This window comes from Chiloscyllium plagiosum, chromosome 5, assembly GCF_004010195.1.
Source record: "Chiloscyllium plagiosum isolate BGI_BamShark_2017 chromosome 5, ASM401019v2, whole genome shotgun sequence".
NCBI lineage: Eukaryota > Metazoa > Chordata > Chondrichthyes > Orectolobiformes > Hemiscylliidae > Chiloscyllium > Chiloscyllium plagiosum.
Genome location: NC_057714.1, coordinates 116,538,241 through 116,565,422, shown reverse-complemented (window position 1 = coordinate 116,565,422; position 27,182 = coordinate 116,538,241). Strand labels below are relative to the sequence as shown.

The 27,182-nt window shown below is 44.2% G+C and overlaps 1 protein-coding gene across 6 annotated transcripts; it reads left to right on the top strand.

Annotated features, from left to right (window-relative positions):
- Positions 1-242: 242 nt before the first annotated feature.
- On the top strand, positions 243-26,504 carry eef1db (eukaryotic translation elongation factor 1 delta b (guanine nucleotide exchange protein)). 6 transcript variants are annotated; one of them, XM_043690869.1, is made up of 9 exons: positions 243-329; positions 8,838-8,973; positions 13,793-13,864; positions 16,668-16,742; positions 18,721-18,799; positions 21,611-21,723; positions 22,668-22,871; positions 25,601-25,795; positions 26,415-26,504. In XM_043690869.1, exons 2-9 carry the CDS (start codon positions 8,842-8,844, stop codon positions 26,451-26,453), a joined length of 909 nt encoding a protein of 302 aa, XP_043546804.1. In that variant the 5' UTR covers positions 243-329; positions 8,838-8,841; the 3' UTR covers positions 26,454-26,504. The 6 variants fall into 6 exon arrangements, with proteins under 6 accessions (XP_043546804.1, XP_043546803.1, XP_043546798.1 ...); XM_043690863.1 differs by lacking the exon at positions 243-329 and adding an exon at positions 4,205-4,919; XM_043690865.1 differs by lacking the exons at positions 243-329; positions 13,793-13,864 and adding an exon at positions 4,205-4,919.
- Positions 26,505-27,182: the final 678 nt, after the last annotated feature.

Sequence of the window (27,182 nt, the reverse complement as noted above, 5' to 3'; positions counted from 1 at the left end):
AATCATACAACACCAGATTATAAGACACCAGATTTATTTTGAAGTACAGTGCAGGAAAAGCACTGGGACCTTGGGTAGTGAGGAGGAACCCTAAATCTGGGATTGTCACTGAATGAACACATTCCCCACTGCGACGATACCATCTGATCTTCGAATAACGGGGGGGTGGTGGGGGCGTCGGGTTCCCCTAGGTGCTGGACTCGGTGGTGCAGTCCGGTCCGGCGCATGCGGATGCTCTTCAGTAGGGGGGTGGGGCCGCGAGTACGCAGGCGCGGTCTTTCCGGCACTGGGTGAAGGCAGGGACCCTGGGCGGTGAGGGACACATCGCGGTGAGTGTCCGATAGAGCGGCCCTTACTCCGCTTTACACCGAGGAGAGGCCCGGACGCGGCGGCGGGGGGAGTGGAGAGAGGGAAGAAGGGAGTGCCTGCTGTGGGTGACCGTTAAAATGAAGAGTTTGAGTTTGTTTTCGGGATTGTGGGGGGGGCGGGGGTAGATCGCGCGATCCGCCCCCTGGAGGCACCGGTTGTGAACTGCAGCGTCCACTGCCCACGTGGGGCACAGGAAGCTCCCAGTCCCTGGATGGTAAATCTATGGAACTCACTGGCACAGAAGGCTTGGAGGCCAAGTCACTGAGTGCCTTTAAGACAGAGATAGATTTGTTTTCGATTAGTATGGGGATCAGATGGTATGGGGAGAAGGCAAGAGAATGGGGTTGGGAAAACTCATCAGCCATGATTGAATATCGCAGCAGCCTCGATGGGCCCAACGGCCTAATTCTGCCCCAATTTCTGATGGTCAAGGGCCTACTGGCTCAGAGGTAGGGGACTGTGTGCTACAAGAGCTCTACATTCCTCCTTTCCCCACTCTAGACCTTCCTGGGTTGCCTTTTGGAAGATTCTATACAATACAGTGTTGGTTTTGATTCCTGATAAAAGGCTTTTGCCCGAAATGTCGATTTTCCTGCTCCTTGGATGCTGTCTGACCTGCTGTGCTTTTCCAGCACCATTCTATTCTTGACATTAGTGAATAAGGTCATTTCATTGACCCTCCTAATCCACAGACGCTTTGCTGCAAAGGTCAGGAGCATGGAAAAACTGAGACACGTTTAAACCTTCCTCCCTCAAATACATAGTCAATTAGTTCTTAATTTTAAACTTGATATTGAGAAGATTTAAAAAATATTTTCTTTAATCAGTTAAGTTAATTTCAGTTCTTTGTGATAAAGCAATTGGAAACACATTTGAAAGGCAAACAATTGGGTGGGGACTGGACAGGGAATGGAATGAGCTGAATAGCTGTGGGTGTGCCATTGTGTATTTATGTCTCAGACAGTGGCCATTTGGCCCATTGAGTCCATACTGTCTTTGGAGTAATCCCGTTGGTTCTGTTGGCTTGCTCCATCCTTGTTGGTTTATTTTCCCTTGAGTGATTGTCATAATTTGGAATTTTTGCTTTTGCAACTCGTCGTGGGATTTGGAGGTGACATTGAAGATTCTTCCTTGCATATTCCTCACATTTTGTGTGCCATCAACCAATAGAAACAGTTTCTCTGGTTTTAGTATAAAGTGAGCACGGGCTGTGACTCCTGGTTTTGAGGTTACAGATCATTGGTATTTTGCAAGACAATGAAAAGGACGCAATTATGCTAAATGACCTCCTTCTCATCCTAATGCGGAGAATCGGTACAAAAGGGTTGGGTTGGGTTAAAATGCCGAATCTGCACAAGTGTAACCTCACTGTCTCAATGTTTGCCTCAGGTCCGTGGCGGCAGCTAACTTTTGCAGTTTCTGACTGCATCCTGATTACATTCAGGCAAACCTTCAGCGCTTCCCACCGTGGCCCTGTGAAGATTTATTTGAGGCCACTACACAGAATACACAAAATGACATGAAGATTGTGTGGAAAATAAACACTAGCGCAAACTATGGGGCTAAATGGCCTGTTCCTGCGAAGTACATTCCACTTAATTCTAGGTGTGATTCGACAGGCTAAACGGTCTACTTCTGTATTTTGGAGCGCGGGTGTTCGTTGTCATCAGGGGTGGCATGTCTGTCAGCAGACAGTAACTTTATGGCTATGGTTGATTCCAAGGGAGTCCTCATACAAAACGGGTCAACTCAGAAAGATTTGCCTGAGTTTGCAGAGAATGGTGAGAGCTGAATCGAACTGTAAGTACAATGTTGGACTGACAGACTTGTCAGCTATGATACTGTCAATGGGGGCTGACAGCTGTGATATAACAGGAGAGTGTTTTGATGACCGGGTTGGTGATGGAGTGGGACCAGGAGGTTCTTGCTCACTGAGAATTGTCTGATTGTTTGATGCCAGCATGTGTCACTGGTACCAGGGAACGTGGACGTCCAGTACAGCTGCTGCTCCCTAATGCAAAGGGCTCACAGTGGATTAGTCTGTGTTACTAGAGTACTGTTAGTCAGCAAACAGGAGGTATGCTTGCATTTATATAAGTGCCACTCATGAACTCAGGATATCCCAAAGTGTTTACAGCTAATTAAGTGTTTTTGAAGTGAAGTCCCTGTTACAGTGTAGAAATGTAGGAATCAGTGTACACAGCAAGCTCACGCAAAGATCAATATATCAAGGAGCTGATCTTTTCTAATTACATTGAGTGTGTGTGCTTCCTTGATCGTTGAAATCCCATTATAGAATCTTTTAACGATGCCTTCATTTGACATCTCACTGGAAAGATGGCACCTCGGATAATACAGAGCTCTATCAATTGGTTGGTCAGGTCAGAAGTGAGACTCAAACTTTCTGATTTAGGTGTGAGTGCTGCTTGCTAAGTTATCTTCAGTGCTCAGACTGAGTTCAGATCAGGAGAGCATACGCTCTTCTCGTTGCCAATGGGGACTCCTGCAGGGACTCCAGTTGAGCCCTGGGAGTAAACAGTTGGCGCTGGCACTGCTTTTTTGATCTGTCCTTGAGGTAGTGAGCTGTAATGCTGTATGTTTGTATTTGTGGCAATCATTTTTTAAATGTTCTCTCTTTTTTTTCTTCAATGCTGTCAATTGTAGGATAACAAGGTGAGTACCTATCATTATACAGCATCCTTTCAGCTCCTCTCCCTGTCCCTCCCTACCTTTCGGGGTCTTCTCTAAAGCACCCAGTGTTGCAGGGTTTATCCTGTAGAGACTTGTAGCTCTGAGCAGCCCAGAGTTTGCTGTCAGATTAAACCATGTGCCCTCACAGCATCTGGCTGTTAGACCAAGTGTGACTGAAGCAGTCCCAGAGCACGGACTGACTATATGGAAACCAAGCAGCCGGGTCTGCCTGATGTTGGTTTTCCTACTGGTTGCCAAGTTTTCTCTGATCCCTGATGAAGCTGCTGTGTGCTACATGTTGAAGTGACGCCTGTGGCTTCCAGCACAAAGCTAATGACCAGGCAAATTTCATTGTGTGCACCTCTGTCCCCAATACAGTACTAACTGGTGGTCTAGTTTCCCTACTCATCTCCACCGGGTTCCCTCACTCTGCCACGGGGCCTGCTTTCTAACCTCCCCGACTCAAGGGAATCCAGAACTCTTTACAGTGTGGGACTAGGACACTGTTCCCAGATCACTCAGGCTCAGAATCTCCAGATTTCTTTTAAATGCTACTTGGTTACGCTATACATTGAGGAGGTTACATTTGGTCATATGGTTATCCTCAGAAAGCAGCGATATCTGAAACACAGGCCGTCTGAATGTAGGCTCTGCTGTTTAACTGAAAGCTATCAGGACTTTCCTGCCTGGTTCACCTAGTCTGTATCATTTGTTAATAACTATTTGAAGTGTGCCATCTCTGTTTATTTCTTTGTTTACTGTGTTATCTCTTTCCCTTCTGCTGTGTTAAACTGGACGCTGCAGACGATGAGGATCAGGAAGCATCCCTACCTGCTGGAGACGATATGGATGGACAAGTACAAGTTCGATGAGGCAGAGAGACTGTTCCATGAGGGCCAGCAGGCCTTTGCTGCCTCTGCTGTGGTACAGGCTGCCCAGGGCGCTGAGTTGGCACCATCTACCTGGGTTGTGGCCACGGAAGATAGTCGGCAGGAACAAGAGGCGGGAATGACGCAACGGAGGAAGCAATCACAACGTGCCTGGCCAGAAGAGGTGGAGCGTTCACACCAGCTGGAGATGACCGGGCTTCCTATGATTCCTGGTCCAGAGCTAGTGAAGGACACAATAACCACAACCAAAACAATTGGCAGGGATGCCAAACCCAGCCGTGAGACACGCCCCCTAGTTGCCTGGCATCAACTGGTGCACGGTGTCTGGCTCAACAAGAGCACTTTCGACGAGGCCGAGCGTCTGTTCATCCTACGGTCACGAGTCTGTGACATCCCACGCTCCCTCCCCATCCCAACCTCTGGGGTCACTACTACCCCAAAGTTGTGGGCAACTCCAGATGAAGGCTACATCAGCGCTACCCCTGCCACCCCCATCACTCCCGGTTTCCCCACCGGACGAGACCCCAGTTCTCTGGTCAATGGCATGTTCCCAAATGCCAGCCACTGCCCATTGGCACTCCAGGTTTGGCTGGAAAAGCCGCTGTACGATGATGCTGAGCGACTCTACCATGAGAAGCTGCATGGTGGCCCAGCCCTGGTCAAAGAAGGCTGTCCCCAACCAAAGGGCCAGAGACCTGCTGCCCCCAGCCTTGCTTCTGCCCATCGCAATGGCTCTCACTGCTTGCTGTCCCCAGTAAATGAGGATTCTCTGGCTGCTGCTCATCACCTTGTTCATGAGGACAGTGAGCTGGTGTGGTTTAATAAACCCATGTATGATGCCGCCGAGTTACGTTATCATCTGGCTCAAATGCAGAGAGCTGCTGACCAGCCTCAGAAACTAGAACCATTGCAGGTGCCACTAGTGGAGAGAGCTGCTCCTGCACCACCTTGCCTGAGGCTCCACGATAAGTAGGCTTGACACATATTGAATATTTCCTAACCGTTCCCCTTCTTTTAGCTGTGAAGTTAGTTTTGATTTTTGAGCCATCTTTCAGCATGCGTTGGATCTGCTTTGGCTTTGTCTCTCGCTCAATCCTCATGAAATAGGGCCAGCACTATGAAGGCAAGTGGATTTGGGTGGGATCATGTCTGCCTCCAGTTAATCAGGGCCATGTTAAGTCTTGCTGAGCCCCACTCGAATCTTGTTACCCTTGATCTGAGTGGATTTTTGTGGCTGGTATGTTCTGACTACTCATTTTTGGACTCCACATGAGCATCCACCCACAGGGATTGGGGGGAGTAATAGAATTCAGAGGCAGTTTTACACATTGGTGGGGTGATGAATTTTCTGAGTTAGAATGTGGGTGTTGCCAGTTTCCAGTCTGTGCACGACAAAGTTCCAACTTGTTGTGAGGGAGTGATATGATCCAGGGACTCTGACTGTAATGGAGCAGTGAGGGTGAAGCAGAGTTGTTTTACATATACCATTGTATTGGATGTGGGTGAAGGATCTGACATGTTATATTCTAAAATAATGACGGGTGCAGAAAAGAATTTACTGGTAGTGCTATGTTTATTTCCGTACCTTTTTATGTTTTTTTAATGTAGCCTTCATACCTGCGTACCGCTAATTTTATGTTCATTCCTGCCCTGTGGTGCATTTTTCAATGGAGTGTGGGTGTAACTAACAATGAGGTAAAATCCAGAATCTGGTTTCCAGCATCTGCAGTCATTGTTTTTACCTTGTTGATTTTAACCCTACTGCGAATCCTCTTGCAAGGATGCCTGCCTTGAAGAAGTTTTCCTCCTCTACAAGAATCTCAGGGAGTCCCTCTCCCAGGTCATTTACTCTATGCTACTTTCTCCCCACTCCCACCCTCCTCTAGCTTATCTCTCCACGCTTCAGGCTCACTGCCTTTATTCCTGATGAAGGGCTTTTGCCCGAAACGTCGATTTCGAAGCTCCTTGGATGCTGCCTGAACTGCTGTGCTCTTCCAGCCACCACTAATCCAGAATGTAACTAACAATGTCAGGGTTTGTTGTGTATCCCTAATTGCCCTTAAAATGCACTGTTTAGAGGGCAGTTGAGTCAACTATATTGCCATGGATCTGGAGTCACATGTCAGCCAAACCAGGTAAAGATGGCAAAAGGGTGGTATGTTGGCTCAGTGGATAGTGCTGCTGCCTCACAGCACCAGGGACACGGGTTCAATTCCTGCTTGGGCGATTGTGTGGAGTTTGCACATTCTCCGTGTCTGCATGGATTTCTTCCCACAGTCCAAAGATGTGCAGGCCTGGTGAATTGGTCATGCTAAATTGCCCGTAGTGTTAGGTGCATTAGTCAGGGGTAAATACAAGGTGGGGGAATGGTTCTGGGTGAGTTGCTTTTCGAAAGATCAGTGTGGATTTGTTGGGCTGAAGGGCCTGTTTCCATATTGTAGGGTATCTATCTATTTATCTATTTCCTTCCCTAAGGGACATTAATGAATCAGAGGGTGTTTATGATCTATACAATGGTTTCATTGCCTTTGTCACTAACGCTAGCTTGTAATTCCCGATTTATTATGTTGAATTTAAATCTCACCCTGGCGCCGGTTGCGTTGAGGGGGTTTTGGTGTGTTTTTATGAATTGCTGATTGATGTGCCTGCATGTGGTAGTAGGGCTGGAGCCTTCAGACAGCACCTGTTAAAACCCATGACCATTTCCATTTAGAAGGACAGCGGCAACAGAAACATAGGAGCACCACTACCTGCAAGTTGCCCTCCAAGCCACTCACCATCCTGACTTGGAAATATATTGCCATTCCTTCACTACTGCTAGATCAAAATCCTAGAATTCCCTCCCTAAGGGCATTGTGCTGCACATGGACGGCAGCAGTTCAAGAAAGCATCTCACCCCCACTTCTCAAGGGCAACTAGGGACGGCTAATAAATGCTAGCCCAGCCAGCAATGCCCACATCCCATGAATGAATTTTTAAAAAGCCTTGACTAAGACAGAGAGGGTAAGGACAGTAAGTTTCCTTGAAACTGACCTTATCCTTCCTGTTATTTGTCAGTGCTTTCTGTCCCCAGTAACATTTTTGTTTCCTAATATCCCTGTCATCTCTGGCCTTCCCTGCATGGGTGAAGCCTGTGGGCTCATGCTGCCCATGGTTGGTAGGTATGTTTGTGGATACTTGCTCATTCTGTTTCTCTGCATCTGTGCATGCACACTCTCCCCAATGTCTATGCTCTGTATGATAAACTCCCTGGCAGCAGATAGTTCCATTGTCATGTGACACAAGGAATAGAAAATCAATATTTTATTGAATGGTGCCTTCAGCAAGTTCTGATGTAGGACACCAGCTCAAAATGTTACCCCAGTCTCCCTTTCTAATGTCCCCACTCCTTTTTCATCCCATTCACATCAAATGGAATCCTTTTAATCTGCTCCTTATTCTGTGAATTGCTTTAAATATTGCATAGTTTCATTGTTACTGTCTGTAAATTTCTCTAAACCTTTTCCCACAAGCTGCAACTGAGCTGCAACAACTAAAATTACTCACCCTGGTGATTTTAAAATGAGCATCTCTTAATGACTCCTTTCTCCCACAGGTGGCTGATGTCTTGTTAACAGACACAGTCAACATGCTGTAATTCAACAGTGCTTTTTAACAGCATGCTCCCTGGCTAGCCACTTCTCCCAAGTTCCAGTCTCCCTCAGTTAATCGGGCTGAGAGGAATAAGTAACTGAGCACTTTTTTAAAGGAGTGTTTGGCTGCAGCTTGTGTTGCTGTAGATGTTAGGGTGGTTTTTTTCTGAGAGTGGGGAGGCTTTATAGAGGCTGTGGTTTTTCTGACTCCTTGGACAGGCTATTGGGGATAGCCTAGAGGGTTGGCTTTCTGCTGCTCATTTCTGTCATTGCATGTTGCATGGTTCTCAGATTTCTTTTGTGGCACTGTTTAGTTTTTTTGCTGCTGCTTTACAAGGGGAAACGTGGAGTGAGGGGCCACCGAGCAGTTACCCAGTACAGTGAGAAAGGGTTAGTCCTTTCAGCTCCCAAGCTGAATTGAGTTCCTGGGCACAAGAGAGCACTGTGATGCACCCCATGGTTCAATAGCTCACAGCCAAAATTCATATGCGGACATGATACACAGCGAGATGATCATTCTTGCAGAACCACTGTGACTTGGCATCCTGTTGGATTAGAGGAGTAGGCTGTAGGTGTTAGGTAAAGTCACCACGTTCTTACCAGACCATAGGGCTGAGCTCTCATTAGAGAGAGATGTAGCCCGAGGGTTGTCACCCCACCGGTGAGGGGAGAGGTTGAGTAGGAAAGTCCTTCCTGGTAATCATCATGGGATTTAAACCTGCGCTGTTAGTGTCCATTTGCATCGCAAACCAGCCATCCAGCCAACTGAGCTAAACCGACCCATGACAAGGTTCTATGGAATCCATGCAAATAAAGAGCCAGATTAAGTTGGACTTTCCTCTGCTTGAGAGGATGGGGTGATTGTTGGTAGGTTGTAGTGCCCTCTTTGCACTTGGTATAAAGCTCACTGTAGAGATGTGGTACTCCCATATGGAGTGAGCTGTGTATGCCATCTCACCGCCATTTCGTTTTGATGTTGAGGGGCAAATGTTGTGTAATTGTGCATTAAATATGTTATAATTACTTACTCCCTTAGTTATTATACAGTGCATCGGGGGAACAACAAATCTGTTTTAGGCAACATCGAGAGGTAAGACAAAGTGCAAATTCCTGCCGCCTGACCCCTCCAATTGAGCTGCCATCTTCCAGTCTGTTGATAGTGATGTGTTGTGTAAATGTTATGAATGGTATCTCTTTACTGTACTGTGAACTACTGTGTCTAATTGTGCCTAATGTCTGCCTTCCTACCTTACAGGAACATGGCAGTTAACTTCCTTGCAGAGGAAAATATCTGGTTCGATAAATACAAGTATGATGATGCCGAGACGCAATACTACATTAAACTGAACTGCCCAGTCTCCGACAAAGTACAGAATTCACCAGCCAAGCAGGTACGTTACAAAGCATTAGTGTTAACCCCTTGTGTTGTGTAACTTGTTTAATCAGACATTATTAACCCTTCAAGTAGTGACGGTTTTGCTTTTTTTTATTCACTCAAAGGGCATGGGCATTACTAGCTGGCCAGCATTTATTGCCCGTCCCTAGTTGCCCAGTAGGAGGTGGTAGTGAGCTGCCTTCTCGAACCACTGCTGTCAGTGGATCGTGTTTTCCATTTTAAGAGTTGACTTTGAGATCCTGATCCACATGACCTTCCATTGTTTAAAAGTCAGTATCAAAATGTGGCTGTTTTGATTGAAAACAGAAGCATGCACAGAACATCAGTCAGTGGCTGAAGATGAACTGCTTGATAGCTTTAGCTTGTAACTCCTTATGTTTTTCCTGTCAGGTGCTGCATGTTCTGCTGTCCTTCCCCCTATTTACTACTACTACTTGTTTCCGATCAAAGCTTTCTTTTCATCCCCGGCAGGTCTGACTACATTGATGCAGTCACCCTAATAGATTCCAACAGCCGGAACCTTTTTGATGTAAAACATCAAGAATTTGTATTTAATAGCACTTAATAATCATCCTACAATGCTTAGATAACAGAGTGTTTGAATATTGAGACACAAAGTGAGACATCAGGGCAGGTGATCAAAAGATTAGTCAGAGAGGTAGATTTTCAAAGGAGGAGACAGAAGTTTAATTAGGGAACATCAGAAATTTTTCAGTGTGCTGTCAGACAGCTGGGAGTCCTGACTGTCACAGAGCCCCAGGACCATATCACCCATGATCAGATTGATGGATTTTGCAGCAGCATTTTGTTAGGTTTGTGACAAGCAGCACTTAATCAAGAGTGTCCAAAACACAATCCTGTCTTCTTTTTACTTAGACTACTCATTCTGTTCATCTTCTGGAGAAACATGAAAGTTCCTTTGAATTCAAACCTAAAGTCTCACTTTTCTCTGTGATTCGCACCTATAAATTGTACGGTGCTAATGTTTGGACTCTCCTGCAGTCCCTTATCTTTGAGCTAATGTGACAAAGCTGTCCAGTTTGTGAGGAACATTACACCCATATCCTCAAAAGTAACTGGTAACTTCTGTTTAATCTTGATACCAAATTCTATCTTTGCCACTGCAATGTTCCTCATACCACAGAGCAAGTGTTGGAATAGAGGCTGTTGTTTTGGCAGTACTGGCTGATTATAACAGGCTGCTGAAGATTAACTTGGTTGTACCTTGTTGCCCTAACTGTCTAACACACAATTGTAGTGATTGTAATGAGGTCAGCCAGGAAGACCTCATAGAATGAGTTCCCTGATTGGGCTGTCAATCTGGTCCAATCAGGGAGCCCTGGCTGACAGAAATAAACATGCATGAATACCCTCATGATTTTCAGGGAAAGGTGGGCACTGCAGGGAATGGAGTGTACTACAACCAACTCCCCACCCCCTCTAACTCTATTTTGATTTAAATCCGTGCACTCCCCTTCAATTTTTCAAAAAAAGTGTTAGCCATTCTATGTATTCTGAGAGCTGGCTCTGAGGGAGCTGAATCTGTGAATGAAGGACTCTCCACTTTTTTCTTTTTAAAGAGGAGAGGGGACTGATGTTGGACAACCTGGAACCCCACAGTCAGTGTATGTTATTTATTGCTGTTGGTGTCTTTCTACTGAGGAGGAAAAAAAATTTTAAAAAACAGGCATGTCAGAGATTCTGTTGACCCTGAAAGCTAGTTCTAAGCAGGCTCGACCCAGTGTCAAATACTATGCACGTGTAAGTAAAGGGTGACTCGGTGACAGGATGCCGGCTGCCACTTTTCAGTGGTGATGATAGAGAAAAATATGATCTTGAAGAAATTTGCTTGCAACGGTTGTCTGAAAGTTGGGGGGATTAAGTGTTATGCTGTTATTTGGGAAGCTTGACTTTTTTGATCCTGCCTTCGAAGACTGGGTTCTTAATGTGGAAATGAATCATTATTTCCGGGAAATAATTGTACAAGGAAACAACATTTGCTATCCTCCAGTCTTCTAGCATTATTCCTGTAGACAAGTTGATATCAAGATCAAAGCCAAAGGCTTGGCAGTCTCCTTACTGGCTTCCCAGAGAATCTTAGGATAAATCCCATCCAACCCAGGGGACTTATCTATTTTTACACATTCCAGAATTGCAAACACCTCCTTGTGCACCTCAATCCCACCTATTCTCGAAGCTTGTATCTCTGTATTCTTCTTGACAATATCATTTTTTTCCAGTGTGAATAATGACAAAAACTATTAATGTAGCGCTTTCCCATCTCCTCTGCCTCAATGCACAACTTCCTATTACTTTCCTTGATTGGCCCTAGTCTTATTCTAGTCATTCTTTTATTGCTTATATACCTATAGAAAGTCTTTGGGTTTTCCTTGATCCTATGTGCCACGACTTTTCATGTCCCCTCCTGACTTCGCTTCTCTCTCTCTTAAGGGCTTTCCTAGCTAACTTGTAACTCTCAAGCGCCCCCAACTGAGCCTTCACATCTCATCCTAACATAAGCCTTCTTTTTTCTCTTGACATGAGATTCAACTTCTTTAGTAAACCACTGCTCCCTCACTTGACAACTACCTCCCTGCCTGACAGGTACATACTTATCAAGGACACGCAGTGGCTGTTTCTTGAATAAGCTCCACATTTCAATTTCGCCCATCTCCTGCAGTTTCCTTCCCCATCCTATGCATCCTAAGTCTTGCCTAGTTGCACCATAGTCGTCTTTCCCCCAGCTTATAACTCTTGCCCTGTAGTATATACATTTCTCTTTCCATCGCTAAAGTAAACATAACCGAATTGTGGTCATTATCAACAAAGTGCTCACCTACCTCCAAATCTAACATCTGGCCAGGTTCGTTACCCAGTACCAAATCCAGTGTGGCCTCACTCCTTGTTGGCTTGTCTACGTTCTGTCAGGAAACTCTCCTGCACTCATTGGACAAAAACTGACCCATCTAAAGTACTCAAACTATAGTATTCCTAGTAAGTATTTGAAAAGTTAAACCCCCCCCCATAATAACTACCCTGTCACTCTCGCTCTTATCGAATAATCTTATCATTTCCTCTATGTCTCTGAATCTATTTGGAGGCTTATAGAAAACTCCCAATAGGGTGACCTCTCCTTTCCTGTTTCTAACCTCAGCCCATACTATCTCAGTAGATGAGTCCTCAAATATCCTTTCTGCACCGTAATACTGTCCATTATTAACAATGCCACACCTCCCCGTCGTTTACCATTTTCTTGGTTCTTACTGAATCATCTAAATCTTAATTGCTGAATTTGCTGATAATTTGTTTGGAGGTATTTGGAGTAAATTTAAGCTAGCAGGAAACTGGTGTAATTGTATGAAAATATATTTGAGAACTCCCTAGCATGTTATACTGATCTTAAGATCATTCAGGCATTCTGAAATTGATTCCCCCCAGTGTTAGCCCCTGGAGGTGGAGTTACTCCCTCAGCTCCCGTCGGTTTTAGGTGAGAGAAGGAAGTTGAAGTGGGCCCTGTTCGATGTCTCACTTTGTTGGGTATGACTAAGTAGTGGACAAAGCGTACCACTGGGTCAGGGTGCAGGGGAGTCTCCAGTGCCAAATCACAAGCCAGAGTGAGAGACAATGGATAAAGGTAGAGAGGGAGCCACCTGATGCGTTTGCTTCTAATAGCCCTTCAATCTGTGCTGTAGAAACTCAACAGCCATCAGTAGTCATCTTGTAGAAATATAGAATGGAAGAGCACAAATGGAGGCCATTCGGCCTGACCTAACTATGTTGGCTCTTTGAAAGAACTATCCAGTAAGACTTACCTCCATTGCTTGTTGCCCAATACACTGCTGACTTTTGAAACAAATGCACAGAATGCTGGAGGAACTCTGCAGATCTGGAAGAGAGAAACAGAGTTAATGCTATGAGTTATGAAGAAATAGTTCTGAAGAAGAGTCATATTGGAAGCGTTCACTTGTGTTTTCTCTCCATAGACGCTGCCAGAATTTTTCCAGCATTCTCTGTGAATTGGAATTTTCTAATCCATTCCGCCACACCAAAAGCCATTGCACATGATAACATGATAATTGTAAATCTCAGTTTCTGGTGTCCAACGTTGACACAAGATTTCCAGCAAGAGCAGTATTTTGGTATTGCGCAACTGACTGTGCGTTGCCATTATCTTTGAAATTTCCTTTTGAAAGTTACACTTACACCACTCTGAGGCAGTGCATTTCAGATTGTCAGAATGCATGTTTTAAAAAGTGCATTGGTGCATAGAAACGCACTCCTTACACTTGTAAATGTTATTAATTATGGGATAGAGCTTTAAATAGCACATGACAGAAATGTTAGTGCTCCATTTTGCCTGCAGGGTCTCTGTTTCTGAATGCTGATGCTGTTTGTTCTGATCATTCTCTTTATCTCAGTTGTTGGATGATGAATGAAATTTGGGTGGGATAGGAGAATTGACTTCTACAAATAAATTGTAATTTTATTCCGACTACTGTTTGGCGAGGCTGTCCTTTTTCTCTACGGCCCACACTCTTTCTGTAAACGTAGAAAATTGGAGGAGGACTAACCCAGCTAGAGTCTAGCTACTCTCTGGCAACGAAATCACTGCCTTATGGGTTGGATGTGCGTCTCTATCCATCCTTCCTATTGGTTGACTGGGGGTCCACTAAGTTTACCTGTTTCTTGCATTTTTACTGGTTTGCAATTTTCTTCCTGAACCAGTGATTATAACCCACAGATTTTTCTTTTTATTTCTGCTGTCGTTTGACCAGAGATCAAGCTGTTGACTCAATTTTTTCTGCACTGCCTAGGAGAATGGAGCGAGTAACATCCTTCGAGACATTGCCAGAGCCAGGGAGAATATCCAGAAGTCACTGGCCGGAGTGAGTACCTGCTCCTCGTAGCTGGCCGCAGACTTGAGATGCCCGTTTAGCTGTACATAAAGAATTTCCCAAAAAATGACAGTAAACTGTTTGAAAGCTAGGCAATGGTTTAAATTGTTTTTGCTCTGCATTCTGTTTAAAATGTCTGCGCAAGTTGGTGTCTTTTCCCGTCATGACTAAGAATAGAATTGGGTATTTTAACAAAAAGAACTTTCTTAAATATGTGACAGTAATAAAGCAGCATAATTTAACTAAATAGCTAATTACCAAAATTAACTTTCAATTAAGTCTGAATGAAACTTTAGGATTGACTTAACAAATTGTAAATAAAGTCACATTCAGCTGATTCATTAAATTCCTGGTATAAGAAATGACAGAAGACAGGCCTATTTGTCCCTTTTAACCCGTTGGTAGCTACTTACTATATTGTTGAAATAAATGCAGCCATCATTATCCTGTGTAACTCTCCAACTGAGTAATAGTATAAAATAGGCAGTTTGCTTTTGATTCTGTTCTCTGTAACCAAGGGTAATGCCTATTGTATCTGATCTTTGCTGTGGGTGGAGGGAAGCTAATGATGTGATTCGTGGAAGATACAGGACCTGGATTCCACAGGAGGAGATTATTGAGCCCCTGAGACTGTTCTGTGACTCGCTGAGCTCTGATATGCAATAAAGTTCCATATATCCAACTTTGTCCCTAAATGCCTTAATCTTATATAGAATAAAAGCATAAAATGTTATAGTACAGAAGGAGGCCATCTGACCATTGTGTCTGTACTGCCTCCCAAAGTGCTACTCAGTTAGTCCCACTTGCCAGCTCTCTCTCTGTAGCCCTCTAACTTCTTCACTTACAAATATATATCCAGCTCTCTTTTGAACCCTCCTGTGAAATCCACCTTCGCCTTTCTCCCAGGCAGTGCATTCCAAATCCTATCAGCTCTCTAGTAAAGAGGTATCTTCTCTTCTCACTCCTGGCTCTCTTGCTGACAGACTTGAAGTTGTGACCCCTAGTTACTGACATACCAACTAGCGGAAACAGAATATCCTTCTTTACCCATAGGTTAACAGAATGCCATCAATCTTGATCTATTGACCCAGAGTCTGATGCTATTTGTTCCTAGTTTCACTACTGGAAGATCTGACTCTAATTTTTAGGCCACGTTCCCTCATTCTCAACTGTGCAAAGAGCTGAACCCTAGCTTTTCTTAATATCTTGGAAAATTGTTAAATCACCCATAACCCTCTAACAGCTATAGTTTGTGTAATTGTTTGGGATGGTGGTGAGGGAACTGGAGGGTGAGAAGAGTCAGTCATCTTTATTCTAGACTTCTATTCATATCAATTTGAATAGTTATTAACTCCGAATTCCAGAAGGAGAAATCCGACTTAGTTCGTATGTAGAATTCGGTCAGCGTCAGTAAGCATGATCTACTCCTTACAGAAGCTGGTTTGCACTTCTTGCTAGTTCCTTGGGCTGGACTGAATTGTACAGAATTCCCTGATGATCTGAATTAGATGTGCATGTGTTGCACGTGTACATTTTAATTTCTCCTGATGCAGCTGAGAGAACACTAGATGGGACTGTTTTTGTTTCAGTTAGCTGGTTTAACTCTCTGTACACTGAACATCTAGTGCAGTGTTCTCAGGATCACTCTAGTTAAGTAAGTGCAGCTAATCTCTCAAAAATGATGTGCACAATACCTGACGCCACTAAAACAAGTATTTGTATGAATGAAATGTAAAACGTTTTGCCAAATTTGCATTGATCTTTGGCAAGACTTCATCTGGAATACTGTGTATAACTCTGATTGCCTTATTACAAAGAAATATAGAAGCACTGGAGAGTTTTTTAAAACACTTTCCAGTCTGGGATGCTGGAGGTTTTTGAAAATTAAGCAAGGTTTTGATTGAGTGGATACAGAGAGAATGTTTCCTCTTGTGAGGAAAAGTGTATCTAACGGCTATCAGTATCAGAAAGTCACCAAGAAATCTAATAGGGAATTTCAGAGAAGCCTGTTTACACTGAGAGTGGTCAGAATGTGGAGCTCAGTATCACAAATCCCGATTGAGGAATGGGGACAGGTGAGGATGTGAGGGAGTAGGGAATTGGGGATTATTCTCTTCCACCTCCCCCCTCCCAAATATTTCTGTGCATATCTGTGAAAGATGGCTGCCACATTAGGTGTTCGTATTAGAATTGAGTTTGGAGAGTGACCACTCAAGTTCATGCATGCCAGAGTAAATATTCACACTCTGGTCAGGCATATCCCCACTCTCCCTGGATGGTTCAGCCGAGGTTGGCAATTTGAATTTCATAAATAAATTGATGTGAAAATTCTGCTTCAACTTGACTGTGTTCTGAAGCATCTTAAAGCAGTGGGAATGAGAACTGCCCGTTCAGATCACTAGAAGCTTTGGTGCTTGTTTAAAGAGGGGGCTTTTCTCAATTTAAAAAAAAGACTATCTCCCATGAAAGAATAGGGAATCAAAGTGCACTGAAGGGAGTAAATGAAACTGACCCCCAGATCAGGGTTTTAAAAAGTCACTGAATTGACACCAAGGTTAGTGACAATTAAATGGGTATCACACTGTTAAACTGGACCATACTGTTGAGCAAATTCATGAAAACAGCCCAAAAGTAGCAAAAAAAAAATAAGGCTGATTTGGGTTCCTGTCTTAAAGTGCTGAGTTAGTGTAATGTGAATCTGTGTGTTTTAGTCTGCGTGGAGATAAAGTTGGTACCTTATGGCGGTGTTTTGAGACCACCACAGTACAGTGTGTGAATGTATTTTCATAATCAGATCCAATCCACTTGGGAGGCCAGTGATAATCCCAAAGAAACAATCCAGGATAACGTCGATCCAACTTCAAGCCACGTGAGATTCCATGGCAACACCAGTGTGGATTCTGGGTGGCATGCTGACCTCTCCCAGCACATCACTAACTTCACTAAAACCCATTACCTGTATTGCTGTTTGTAAACTTACTAAATTACACCATCTTACATTTTGGAGTGCGTTGAGTTGACCTGTGCATTGTATATTTGTCTTGGTTCTCTTGTCTTATGAACAAAGATGAGACTATATCTGTGTATTTCTCCTCTCCAGTGTTATCACAATCCATCCGTGTGTGTGTGTGTGTGTGTGTGTGCGCACGCATGTGCACTTTGGGGTGTTGATCTCTTCTGTGCTGGACTATAATTAACACTGGAGTGTAAAGTGCTGATCACTGAATCATAATATCCTTTCACCTTCGTGAGCTTCCACGTTACACTCACCTCCATAAAATACCCACTATTTCTCATGGAAAAGGGCTATGCTGTTCCTGAGTTGTTTCCAGTTTTTTGTAGATGCATGGGAATTGAAACAAAGAGTTTTAATAATGTCTGCTGACACAGCACTAAAGCTCTGTTGCTTGTTTTTGTTTCCTGAGAAGAATGTCTTGCTTGTAAGTCATCAGAATGTAAGTACAGTGCTGCAGCTTTTTTGGTTTGGGGGTGGGTTGTAGTTGAGCGATTCTTCAAATTTGCCTTTTCTTTAATGACATAAAATGTGGCTTTTTCACACTTGCTGCATGCAGAGCTGAGCCGCACATTTCTAGTTTGTCTGGTGGTGTGTCCTGCTAAGGGAAGCATTTAAATGCCCACCATAGCCAGGTTCAGTTTTTTTTTTCATTCACAGCACCCTGTCTCTCAGTAAGCTTTCAGACACGGGTGCTGCCCAGTGTCATGGTAAGCCCCATCGGAGTGAATCTGCAAGTTGGCCTGTAACAGTTCGTGATTGCTGTCTGCCAGCTTCATGCCATTCACAGTTTGGCCTTCCATATTCAAGTCGGGGCTGCCCTTTACCCTCTTTGAGCCTGAGCGTGCTGATGAATCTGTGTTGCCCCCACTTCCAAGGCCAAAAGAACCTTAATAAGGTGTGGTGCATAGAACTGAATGTTCTGTCCCAGGTGACATTTGAAACATCCTGCTTGTTATATTGCACTCTCCCTTGGGGATCACCTACATGAATCCTTGTCCTCAGCTTTACCATACAGTGAGAGGTGCTGTACATGACGAATGGATTTCTGCACTGAGGTTCTGCTTCCCCCTGAAATGACTGTACTTTCTCACCAGTGCTTATTGAGTTTGGACCATGGGGCAGTTCCTGTTTCCCTATTCCCAGTGTTTACCTCCGAGCAGCTCTCTCTATTCCCAATAAAGGAATGTGGATCTACATACAGCCCAGTATTCAGTCATGGGAGTGGGAGAACTATCTGCCCTGAACCCATGCATTACTGCAAAGTCCATTTAGTCTGGTTGGAATGGAATCAAATAGTGACCTCAGGGAGCTTCTCAGACCTGTAACAACACATTGGCATGGAGTCAAGCTTCATGGCTCTTTCTAACCTGGAGTGAAAAGCCCCTGATGCACTGAGCATTCAACTAGCTTTTTTTTTATTGATCAGTTATCCCTTAAAAGAAATTTCATAACAAATGCATGAATCAGCAAATGTGTGGGCATTCGGGGTTTCCTTTCTTTGCTTGCCCTGAGTATGTATGTATGAGAGAGAGTGCTTTCTGTTCATTTCCAGGGGAGTCCTGGTTTCTCTTTCTGTTGCACCCATTTGGTAAGACTCTGATTTTGCAGTTTATCATTAATCAGAACACCTACTGTCACTCGACCACTTGCCAAATGGGGAGGAGGGCTGAAGGAAGAATGGGTTCACTTGCTGCTATTTGAACATGTGTCTCTGTCACTCTCTCACTCACACACACACACACATATATATATATATATATACACACACACACACACACACACTCTCTCTACATGTGCGTGTAAGGCTAATTCCTGTGTGCTCTTTCCTCAGAGTGCTGTGCAATGTTCAGATATCGAGATGTGTGCCCGGGTCATCAGCCTAGAGAAGGAGAATCAGAGCTTGCACCAGGGTAAGTGGGAGTTTCTTTCGTCAGTTTGGTCAGTGTGCTGTGACTGTAAAAGGAGAAGAGAGTGATGTGGAGATATGTCACTCCTATCTGAGCTATCTGCATTGTGTTAGTGATTCAGCCACATGCTCTTGCATTGGCCAGAATATTGTGAGCAATCCATTTGTTGCTGTTCAAGCTGTGCCTTGGGATTTGTTGTGGAATAATCAAGATGATAACTTGAAGGTGTCTATCGTTTGGGAAAGACATGGCACCAAAAGCTAGTGAAGTTTCCTGTGAGCCATCCCATTGTGACTTGGAACTAAATCTCTGTTCCATCACTATCTAGATGGAAAGGATAGTGATGACAAAACAGGTTGTATCTGATTAAATGTGAGCGTTGCTGCCTGGTCCAGCATTTATTGCCCATCCCTAGTTGCCCTTGAGAAGGTGATGGTGAGTTGCTGCTTTGAACCGCTGCAGTCCACCTGAGAACTCTGTTCAGAACTGAGTTCTGAGCAAGTCATGCTGGACTCCAAAGGTTTACTCTTTTTTTTTTTCTCCACAGATGCTGCCAGACCTGCTGAGTTTCTCCACCATCCTCTTTGTGCTGGTCCCAGATTTCCAGTATCTGCAATAGATTGCTTTTTATTTGGGGTTATATGATCAGAGGTTGAGCAACTTGAGTGTCTATTCTGGTGTTCAGAAAGAGCAGAGTTTATTTGACTTAACTTCATTTGTTCTCCAGTCCAATAGAAACTTGAACAAATCATCCACATTTTTACTGCTTTCGTTATCTGTCTGAATTCTCACTGGACCAGGCCCTTTAGCCAATGTTTTCCTGCTAACCATAGTCAACTCCTGAAAAGCATCCACCTCATGGCCCAAGAAAGTTTGAAATAGGTTTATTTGGTACTTAGTCTCCACTGCTGTGGTCCACGATGTAGCCTTTACTTCACACAAGACCAAAATCAATACATTTTCAAAAACCCACCAATCTGCCGTACTCCCCAAGGAGGAGCTATTTTCCCTGGGTAACAGGAGATGCACTGCTTTTCTATAGGTATATCAGAAATAAAAGAAGGACTAGAGTAAGATTAGGGCCAATCAAAGATAGTATTGGAAAGTTGTGTGTGGAATCTGAGGACATAGGAGAAGTGCTTAATGAATACTTTTCGTCAGTATTCACATTGGAAAAAGGCAATGTTAGTGAGCACACTGAGATACAGGCTACAAGATTAGATGGGATTGAGGTTGACAAAGTGAAGGTTTTAGCAATTTTGGAAGATATGAAAATAGATAAGATCCCGGGTGAGATGGGATTTATCTTCGGATTCTCTGGGAAGCCAGGGAGGAGAGTGCAGAGGCTTTGGCTTCGATCTTTACGTCATCATTGTCGATAGGAGTAGTGCCAGAAGGCTGGAGGCTAGCAAATGTCTAAGAAGAGGAGTTGGGACAACCCTGGTAATTATCGGCCAGTGAGCCTTATTTTGGTTGTTAATAAGGTGTTGGAAAAGGTTATAAGAGGTAGGATTTATAATCATCTGGAAAGGAATAATTTGAATTGGGATAGTCAACACGGTTTTGTGAAGCGTAGGTCGTTCCTCACAAACCTTATTGAGTTCTTCGAGAAGGTGACAAAACAAGTAGATGAAGGTAAGGTGGTTGATAATTTTCCATACAGTAGGCTATTGCACAAAATACGGAGTTTCGGGATTGAAGGTGATTTAGCGGTTTGGGTCAGAAATTGGTTAACTGAAAGAAGACAGAGGGTGGTGGTTGATGGGAAATGTTCACCCTGGAACTCAGTTACCAGTGGTGTGCTGCAACGATCTGTTTTGGAGCCACTGCTGTTTGTCATTTTTATAAATGATCTGGATGTGGACATAGAAGGATGGGTCAGTAAATTTGCGGATGACACTAAGGTAGGCAGAGTTGGGTGGATAGTGCCGAAGGATGTTGTGGGTTACAAAGGGACATAGATAAGTTGCAGAGCTGTGCTGAGAAGTGGCAAATGAAGTTTAATGTGGAAAAGTGTGAGGTAGTTCACTTCGGAAGAAATAACAGGAATACAGAGTACTGGGCTGATGGCAAAGTTCTTGGCAGTGTAGATGAACGGAGAGATCTTGGTGTCCAGGTGCATAAATCTCTGAAAGTTGCCACCCAGGTTGATAGGGGTTGTTAAGAACGCATATGGTGTGTTGGCATTTGTTGGTAGGGGTTTGAATTTCCGAGCCACAAGGTCATCCTTCAACTGTACAAAACACCGGTAAGGCCGCACCTGGAGTATTGTGTACAGTTCTGGTCACTGCATTATAGGCAGGATGTGGAAGCTTTGGAAAGGGTTCAGAGGAGATTTACTAGTTGTTGCCTGGTATGGAAGGAAGGTCTTATGAGGAAAGGCTGAGGGACCAGAGGCTGTTTTTTATTTGGACAGAAGAAGGTTGAGAAGTGACTTAATCGAGACATATAAGATAATCAGAGGGCTAGATAGGGTGGACAGTGAGAGTCTTTTTCCTTGGATGGTGAAGGCTAACACAAGGGGACATAGCTTTAAATTGAGAGGTGATAGATTTAGGACAGATATTAGGGTAGTTTCTTCACTCAGAGTAGTAGGAGTTTGGAACGGCCTGCCTATAACAGTAGTAGACTCGCCGATGTTAAGGGCATTTAAATGGGCATTCAACATACATATGGATAATAATGGAACGGTCTAGGTTAGATGGGCATCAGGTTATTTTCACAGGGCCTGTACTGTGCTGTAATGTTCTATGTTCCCAGTATATGCCTGTGGGTGTGTTGCACTTGATGCATTTCCTCTTCGCTCCCTGTTAGTGGTGGAAGACCTGCGGTTGGCAATGTCAAAGTTGGAAGCCCGTGTGTCCACGTTGGAGAAATCTTTGGTCAGGACACAGCCTGCAATCTGCCCACAAGCCCAACACAACAAGGTAAATCTTCTTACCTTCTGCTCTTCCTCCCCTCTTCTCTATCTCTCTCTTAACCCCCACTGCCCCAGAACATGGGCTGGACCCAGTGTAGGAGAATGGATTCAGTATCTCACCTGGCAGCCTGAATGTCAGTGTGCTATTCCACCATGGTGAGCATCATGTAGGACTATGTCTGACTCTGTCCATGTGCTTCATGTGGTGACTATATGCACAGAACCTTTAGGAAAACTGTGGAAAGGGTTACCTTTCCACAAAATTCCATTATGCTTCAGGGATTGTGAATAATTTAGGAGAAAACAAGGGGGGGGGGAAATTATCAGTGAGTCCCTGTAAATAGGAGAGTTTTGGTTGTGGACATTTAATTGGGGAATAAAGTTGGAGTAGCAGGGGTGGTGACCTGAAAATGGGGAGATTAGCGGAGCGAGGGATTTATTGAGGGAAATGTCGAGACGCACAGTGAATGGGGAAGAGTTCAGTAAATAACCTGACAGTGCTATAGATGTCAACTCATAATGACAATAAGGAATATTCCACATTCTAATATAATCCTGCAGCTTCAGAACTGTAGGCTGCAGACCCTCTGATTTAGGGCTGAGACAGGTGCTGAAGGAGTGTGGCACTGGCAGAGTTTACAGGTGAGATGTTAACACAGGCCATCTGTTCTCTGGAATGGGTATAAAATGTTCAGCAAACCTTTGACACAGTTTGAAGCTTGCTGTCTCATTCACTGTCTTCACCACCACCCCTTGACACTGTCATGGTTTCTCCATGCTACCCCACCCTATATTTTCCTGACCCTACCTCATAACTTGCGGTTGCTGCCTCTCACTGGCCAGTTTATTGGTTTTGTATAAGTCTCAGTGTGAAGTTGGTAGACTTTCTCCTGTCTTGCTATGTACTGAATTTTGTCAATAAACCTGTGGCCATTCCACTTGCGTGTAAAGCCCAGCACAACGAAGCCCGAGGTTAAGAAGAATGAAGATGACGATGATGATCAAGATGACATTGATCTCTTCGGAAGCAGTGATGATGATGAGAAGGCAGAAAAGGATAGGGTCCGTGAGGAACGCTTACGTCAGTACGCAGAGAAGAAATCTAAGAAACCTGCCGTCATCGCCAAGTCCTCCATCCTCCTGGATGTGAAACCAGTAAGTGATCCTCCCTTCAGCCAATCCAACATCCCCTCTCCCACACACACGCACACGCATGCCTGCACACACACACACACGCGCGCGCGCACAGTGCACTTCATCCCATGTCCTTCCAACTAACTAACATAGTGTACACAGAGTGAATGTTTTACTAACCAAGGAGTTGGTAACCAGAGGAAAACAAATTGAAGGATATTGACAAAAGCAGCAGAGGCAGAATGAATATTGTAATAAACACAGAGCTCTGGCTATGGGAAACTTGAAACAAAAACTGCTGGAGAGCACAGCAGGTTGACAAAAGGTTACTAAACTTTGCACTGCGGGTTGTTGTAATGTGGATCGGAAGCAAATCGATTAATAACACTCAGCGCACAATACAATCTCTCCATGAAAAGGAGGACAGTGATTGAGAAACTCTTTCAAGAAACTGGTTCAGGCACATTGCTAATTGCCTACCTTCTGTGCTATCAGATTCTGTCAAATCAAGACTTGAAATTTTTAAAACGTTGGAATTGTGGCTCAGAAGGAGGCCAGTAGTTCTCCCAATGAGCGATTCATTTCATGTCACTCGCCTGTCTTCTTCCCGTAACCCTGCATGTTCCTCCTTTAACCTTCCCTTTTGGATATCACCATTAAAGCTGTGTCCAGGAGTGCATTCCAGACTCTAACCACACTGCATGAAAATCATTTCTCATGTTGCTATTGCTTCTTTTGTTGTTTTTTTTAAACAGAATTTTATTAAACTTTTCTTTCTTTACAAAACCATTCAAAAAGAAATTACAACACCAGAGAACCTTATTCTATATACATATAACAACAAAAAGAAAAAAAAGCATGAACAGTACAACTGAAACACTACTAAACCCATGTGCAAAATACACAAATCAGTGAAGGTAGTTAATGAACAGTTCAGCACAACAAAACACTAGCTCTCGACCTCCAAGAGGTCACACAAAGTACTCAATTCTTCCTTCAAGGACATCAAGTACACTAAGTCATAGCTACACGAAATTAGCTAGTTAAAATGACAGATAAATCTGCATCCAAGTAGTCCAGAAAGGGCTGCCATATTACTTAAAAATTTTCTGTTTTCTGATGAACTATGCTCATAAAAAAATCCAGAGGGATATGTTCCATGATAAGCCTGTACCAACCCAACAGGTCTGGGGGGTTTTCAGAAACCCAACATATTAAAATATTTTTCCTAGTGTGGAAAGTGAGGATATTAAAAAGTTTTCCCCATGAGCATCCAAAGAGGGAATATTGGGTAGGCCCAGGAGAGGAGCGATTCAGTCCATCTTAAACTTGGCCCTGAAGACCCTCTCTGTAATCCCTGCTACAGAACTCCAATAGGTATGGAGCCTGTGGCAATTCCATAAACAATGAGTGAGAGTACCGGTGTTTATCTTAAATTTAGGACTAAACGGGGTGCTCCCAGCTTAAACTTTGAGACATGGTCTGGGGCCAGATGGATCCAATGCAGAATCTTTAGCTGCGTGGCATGGGTCCTATTACAAATCAAGATCATCTTTGCATTCTCACAAATGTCCCCCTATGCCTCCATGGAGACCTCAGCCCCTAGTTGCTTCTTTTGTCTGTTACCTTCAATGAGTGGGAACAGTTTCTCCCCACTCACTCTGCCTAATTTTATAAAGAAGGCATCCCTTTGTGATATAGTTGAATGAACAGTTCATGTTATGAATGGGAGTGAAGCTGGCTATGTTACCAAGTGATATCCTGAAGTAGGCTCTGGGGATCTCTCCACAATATTCTGATCTCTTCACAATCTTTCACCACCACTCACTCCCTTACTCCATCCTGTTTGCAGTTGTAAGTATTTCTGGGTCAAATCTGCATACCTCCACTCAGAAACATGTAATTCCCTTCATCAGAAGTCTATTGGTCATTTGATCTCCACCTCTGAATCTCACCTTGACCTGATTTCACAGACTCCCATTCCCCAAAAAAAGCATCATTTTCTAGTGTGTACACTGTCCAAGATGTAATCCCAGAAATTAAACCAGGAGCAGCAGGCAAGTCATTTTCTGGTTTTATAGAGCTTATTTTTATTTCTAGCCTTTTAAAACTTTACCGAAGTCTCTTTTGTAATTTCTGTTCATTTAAAAGCATTTCTTAGGAATCCGTATTTGTTCCGATATTGTTTAACGTTTTCATAGCTTAAACGGTGGGGGAGCATGGATTTCAATTGAAATTTTATTAATAAAGTAATGGAGATGTGATGCAGTCCCAAGGAGATTCCTCGGCCCCAATTGCAATTTTGATTTGATTGATGCTAGTCACGTGTACCTAAGTACATTAAAAGTTTTGTTTTGCAAGCAGTAATGGCAAATCGTAGCAACAAGGACAAACAGATCGTAAGGTACTTAGACACAGTGAGGCATACAATTTAGTATACACAGTCGACATTAGTGATGTTGGCAGGAAACATGGATGTACAATTAAGCTTAACTTCCCAGTCACAGCCCATACAGGAAATCCAGCTCTTGCCTGGACTGAAACTAGGTTTATGACAGACAGATGGGCATTTGGCTCCCTGCAGGGGGTGGGGTGGGGCAGACCAGTGACGTCAGTGAGGGCTGCTGCGCAACTGAGATGGTAGATGGACACGTTCAGACAAGAGCAGCTGTTTTGGACAGTCAATGTTGTTTTTCTGGGAGTGTGATTTGAAGTGTCACCGGAGTGAGGTGCGGGCCTGTTCTCTGCAGTGGGACGACGAGACAGACATGGTGAAGCTGGAGGAGTGTGTGCGGACTATCCAGATGGATGGCTTGGTGTGGGGAGCCTCCAAACTCGTCCCTGTCGGGTATGGCATCAAGAAGCTCCAGATCCAGTGTGTGGTGGAGGACGACAAGGTTGGCACAGATCTGCTGGAGGAAGAAATCACCAAGTTTGAGGATTACGTGAGTATTGAACTGTAACGCTGGCTGTGGTGGGGGGCTGAGGGAGCTCGAAACATTGCTGCCGCTGGGTCAGTTAGAATTGTCATGGTAGGATGGAGTGTCTCCCTCACATCACTTCCCTCACATGTTCTCCAAAGCAGGCTATAAATCAGCTATTTCTTCGATATCCTTGGGCCATGATTACAGAATTCCTTCCCTAATGGCCCGCTCAGAATAGCTGCATTGCACAAATCATAGAAAGCAGCCAACACCACCAGGTTGAGGATACCAGAGATGGGCAGTTAATGCCAGCCTTGCCTCAACACCAGACCCTCTGGTGGGACTGTGAATGTCTCAGAGGGTTGATTCAGGGCCCTATCCACCCAACTGTGATATGTCCTTGAACATGTTCCATCTCCCATCCTCCAGGGAGCTGCAGCCCAGCGATGTCCTCTGGACTCTATGCTGACACAACGCTCTTGTTCCCCATTACCATGTTCCTACTTCTGGCATTTGCATGATAAATCTAATCTGGGGTTCGCATCTGCACATTTTACCCCAGTGCTGTATTGCCCTAGCAGCCTGGCGGTAAGTTGGTGTGACTGGCTCTTCTAATCAGAAACTTTTCTTTCTTTTTCAGGTGCAAAGCGTTGATATTGCTGCTTTTAACAAGATCTAAAGACTGCTGAGTTTTTGCAAACTTACTGAAGAATAAAGGCGAATTGAGATACCTGTTCTGTCATGTCTTTATCGAACTCTCGGAAGATGGAATGCCTGTCCTTTTATGCCCCTCACTGTCCAAGGCCACACACACTCCTTCCAGCTGAGGCTGGGAGTTACCTGTGCTACTTTCAATCTGCTATGCTGTGTTCAGCTTATTTCCCATATTAGACAGTGCAAACGGACTGGGAGACTGGCATGACCATGACCTTAGGCTGCTTGCTGTTTCTTTACACGGTCTTGTCCGGTGCTCACGTTTGTCGATATGTGTGCTTCCTGTGAAGTCAGGTACAAGCTGGAGGAAAAGCAGCAGCTCCCCCTCAGTGAGAGGACTTGCCAGCCTTCGCAGCACTCACTTCAACAACTTCACATCATGTCCAATAGCAGCAGCTCTTCCTCCTCCTCCTCCTCCCCCCCCCCCCCGGGCAGTGAGGGGTCTTCCCAGCAGTCACTTCAACAACTTCACATCATGTCCAACACTTTTGTTTTCTTTTCCTAAGTCTTTTCCTATTTCTTTCTCTACAAAATACTTCCTCCTGGACAGGGATTCTGGAACCAAGAGGCATAATTTTAGAATAAGAGGGAGAATATCACTCAGGATTGAGATCAGAATTATCTTTAGTCGGAACAATGTGAAATTCCCTGTCCCAGAAGAATAAGGGAGGGATCACTATATTTCTGATCACCA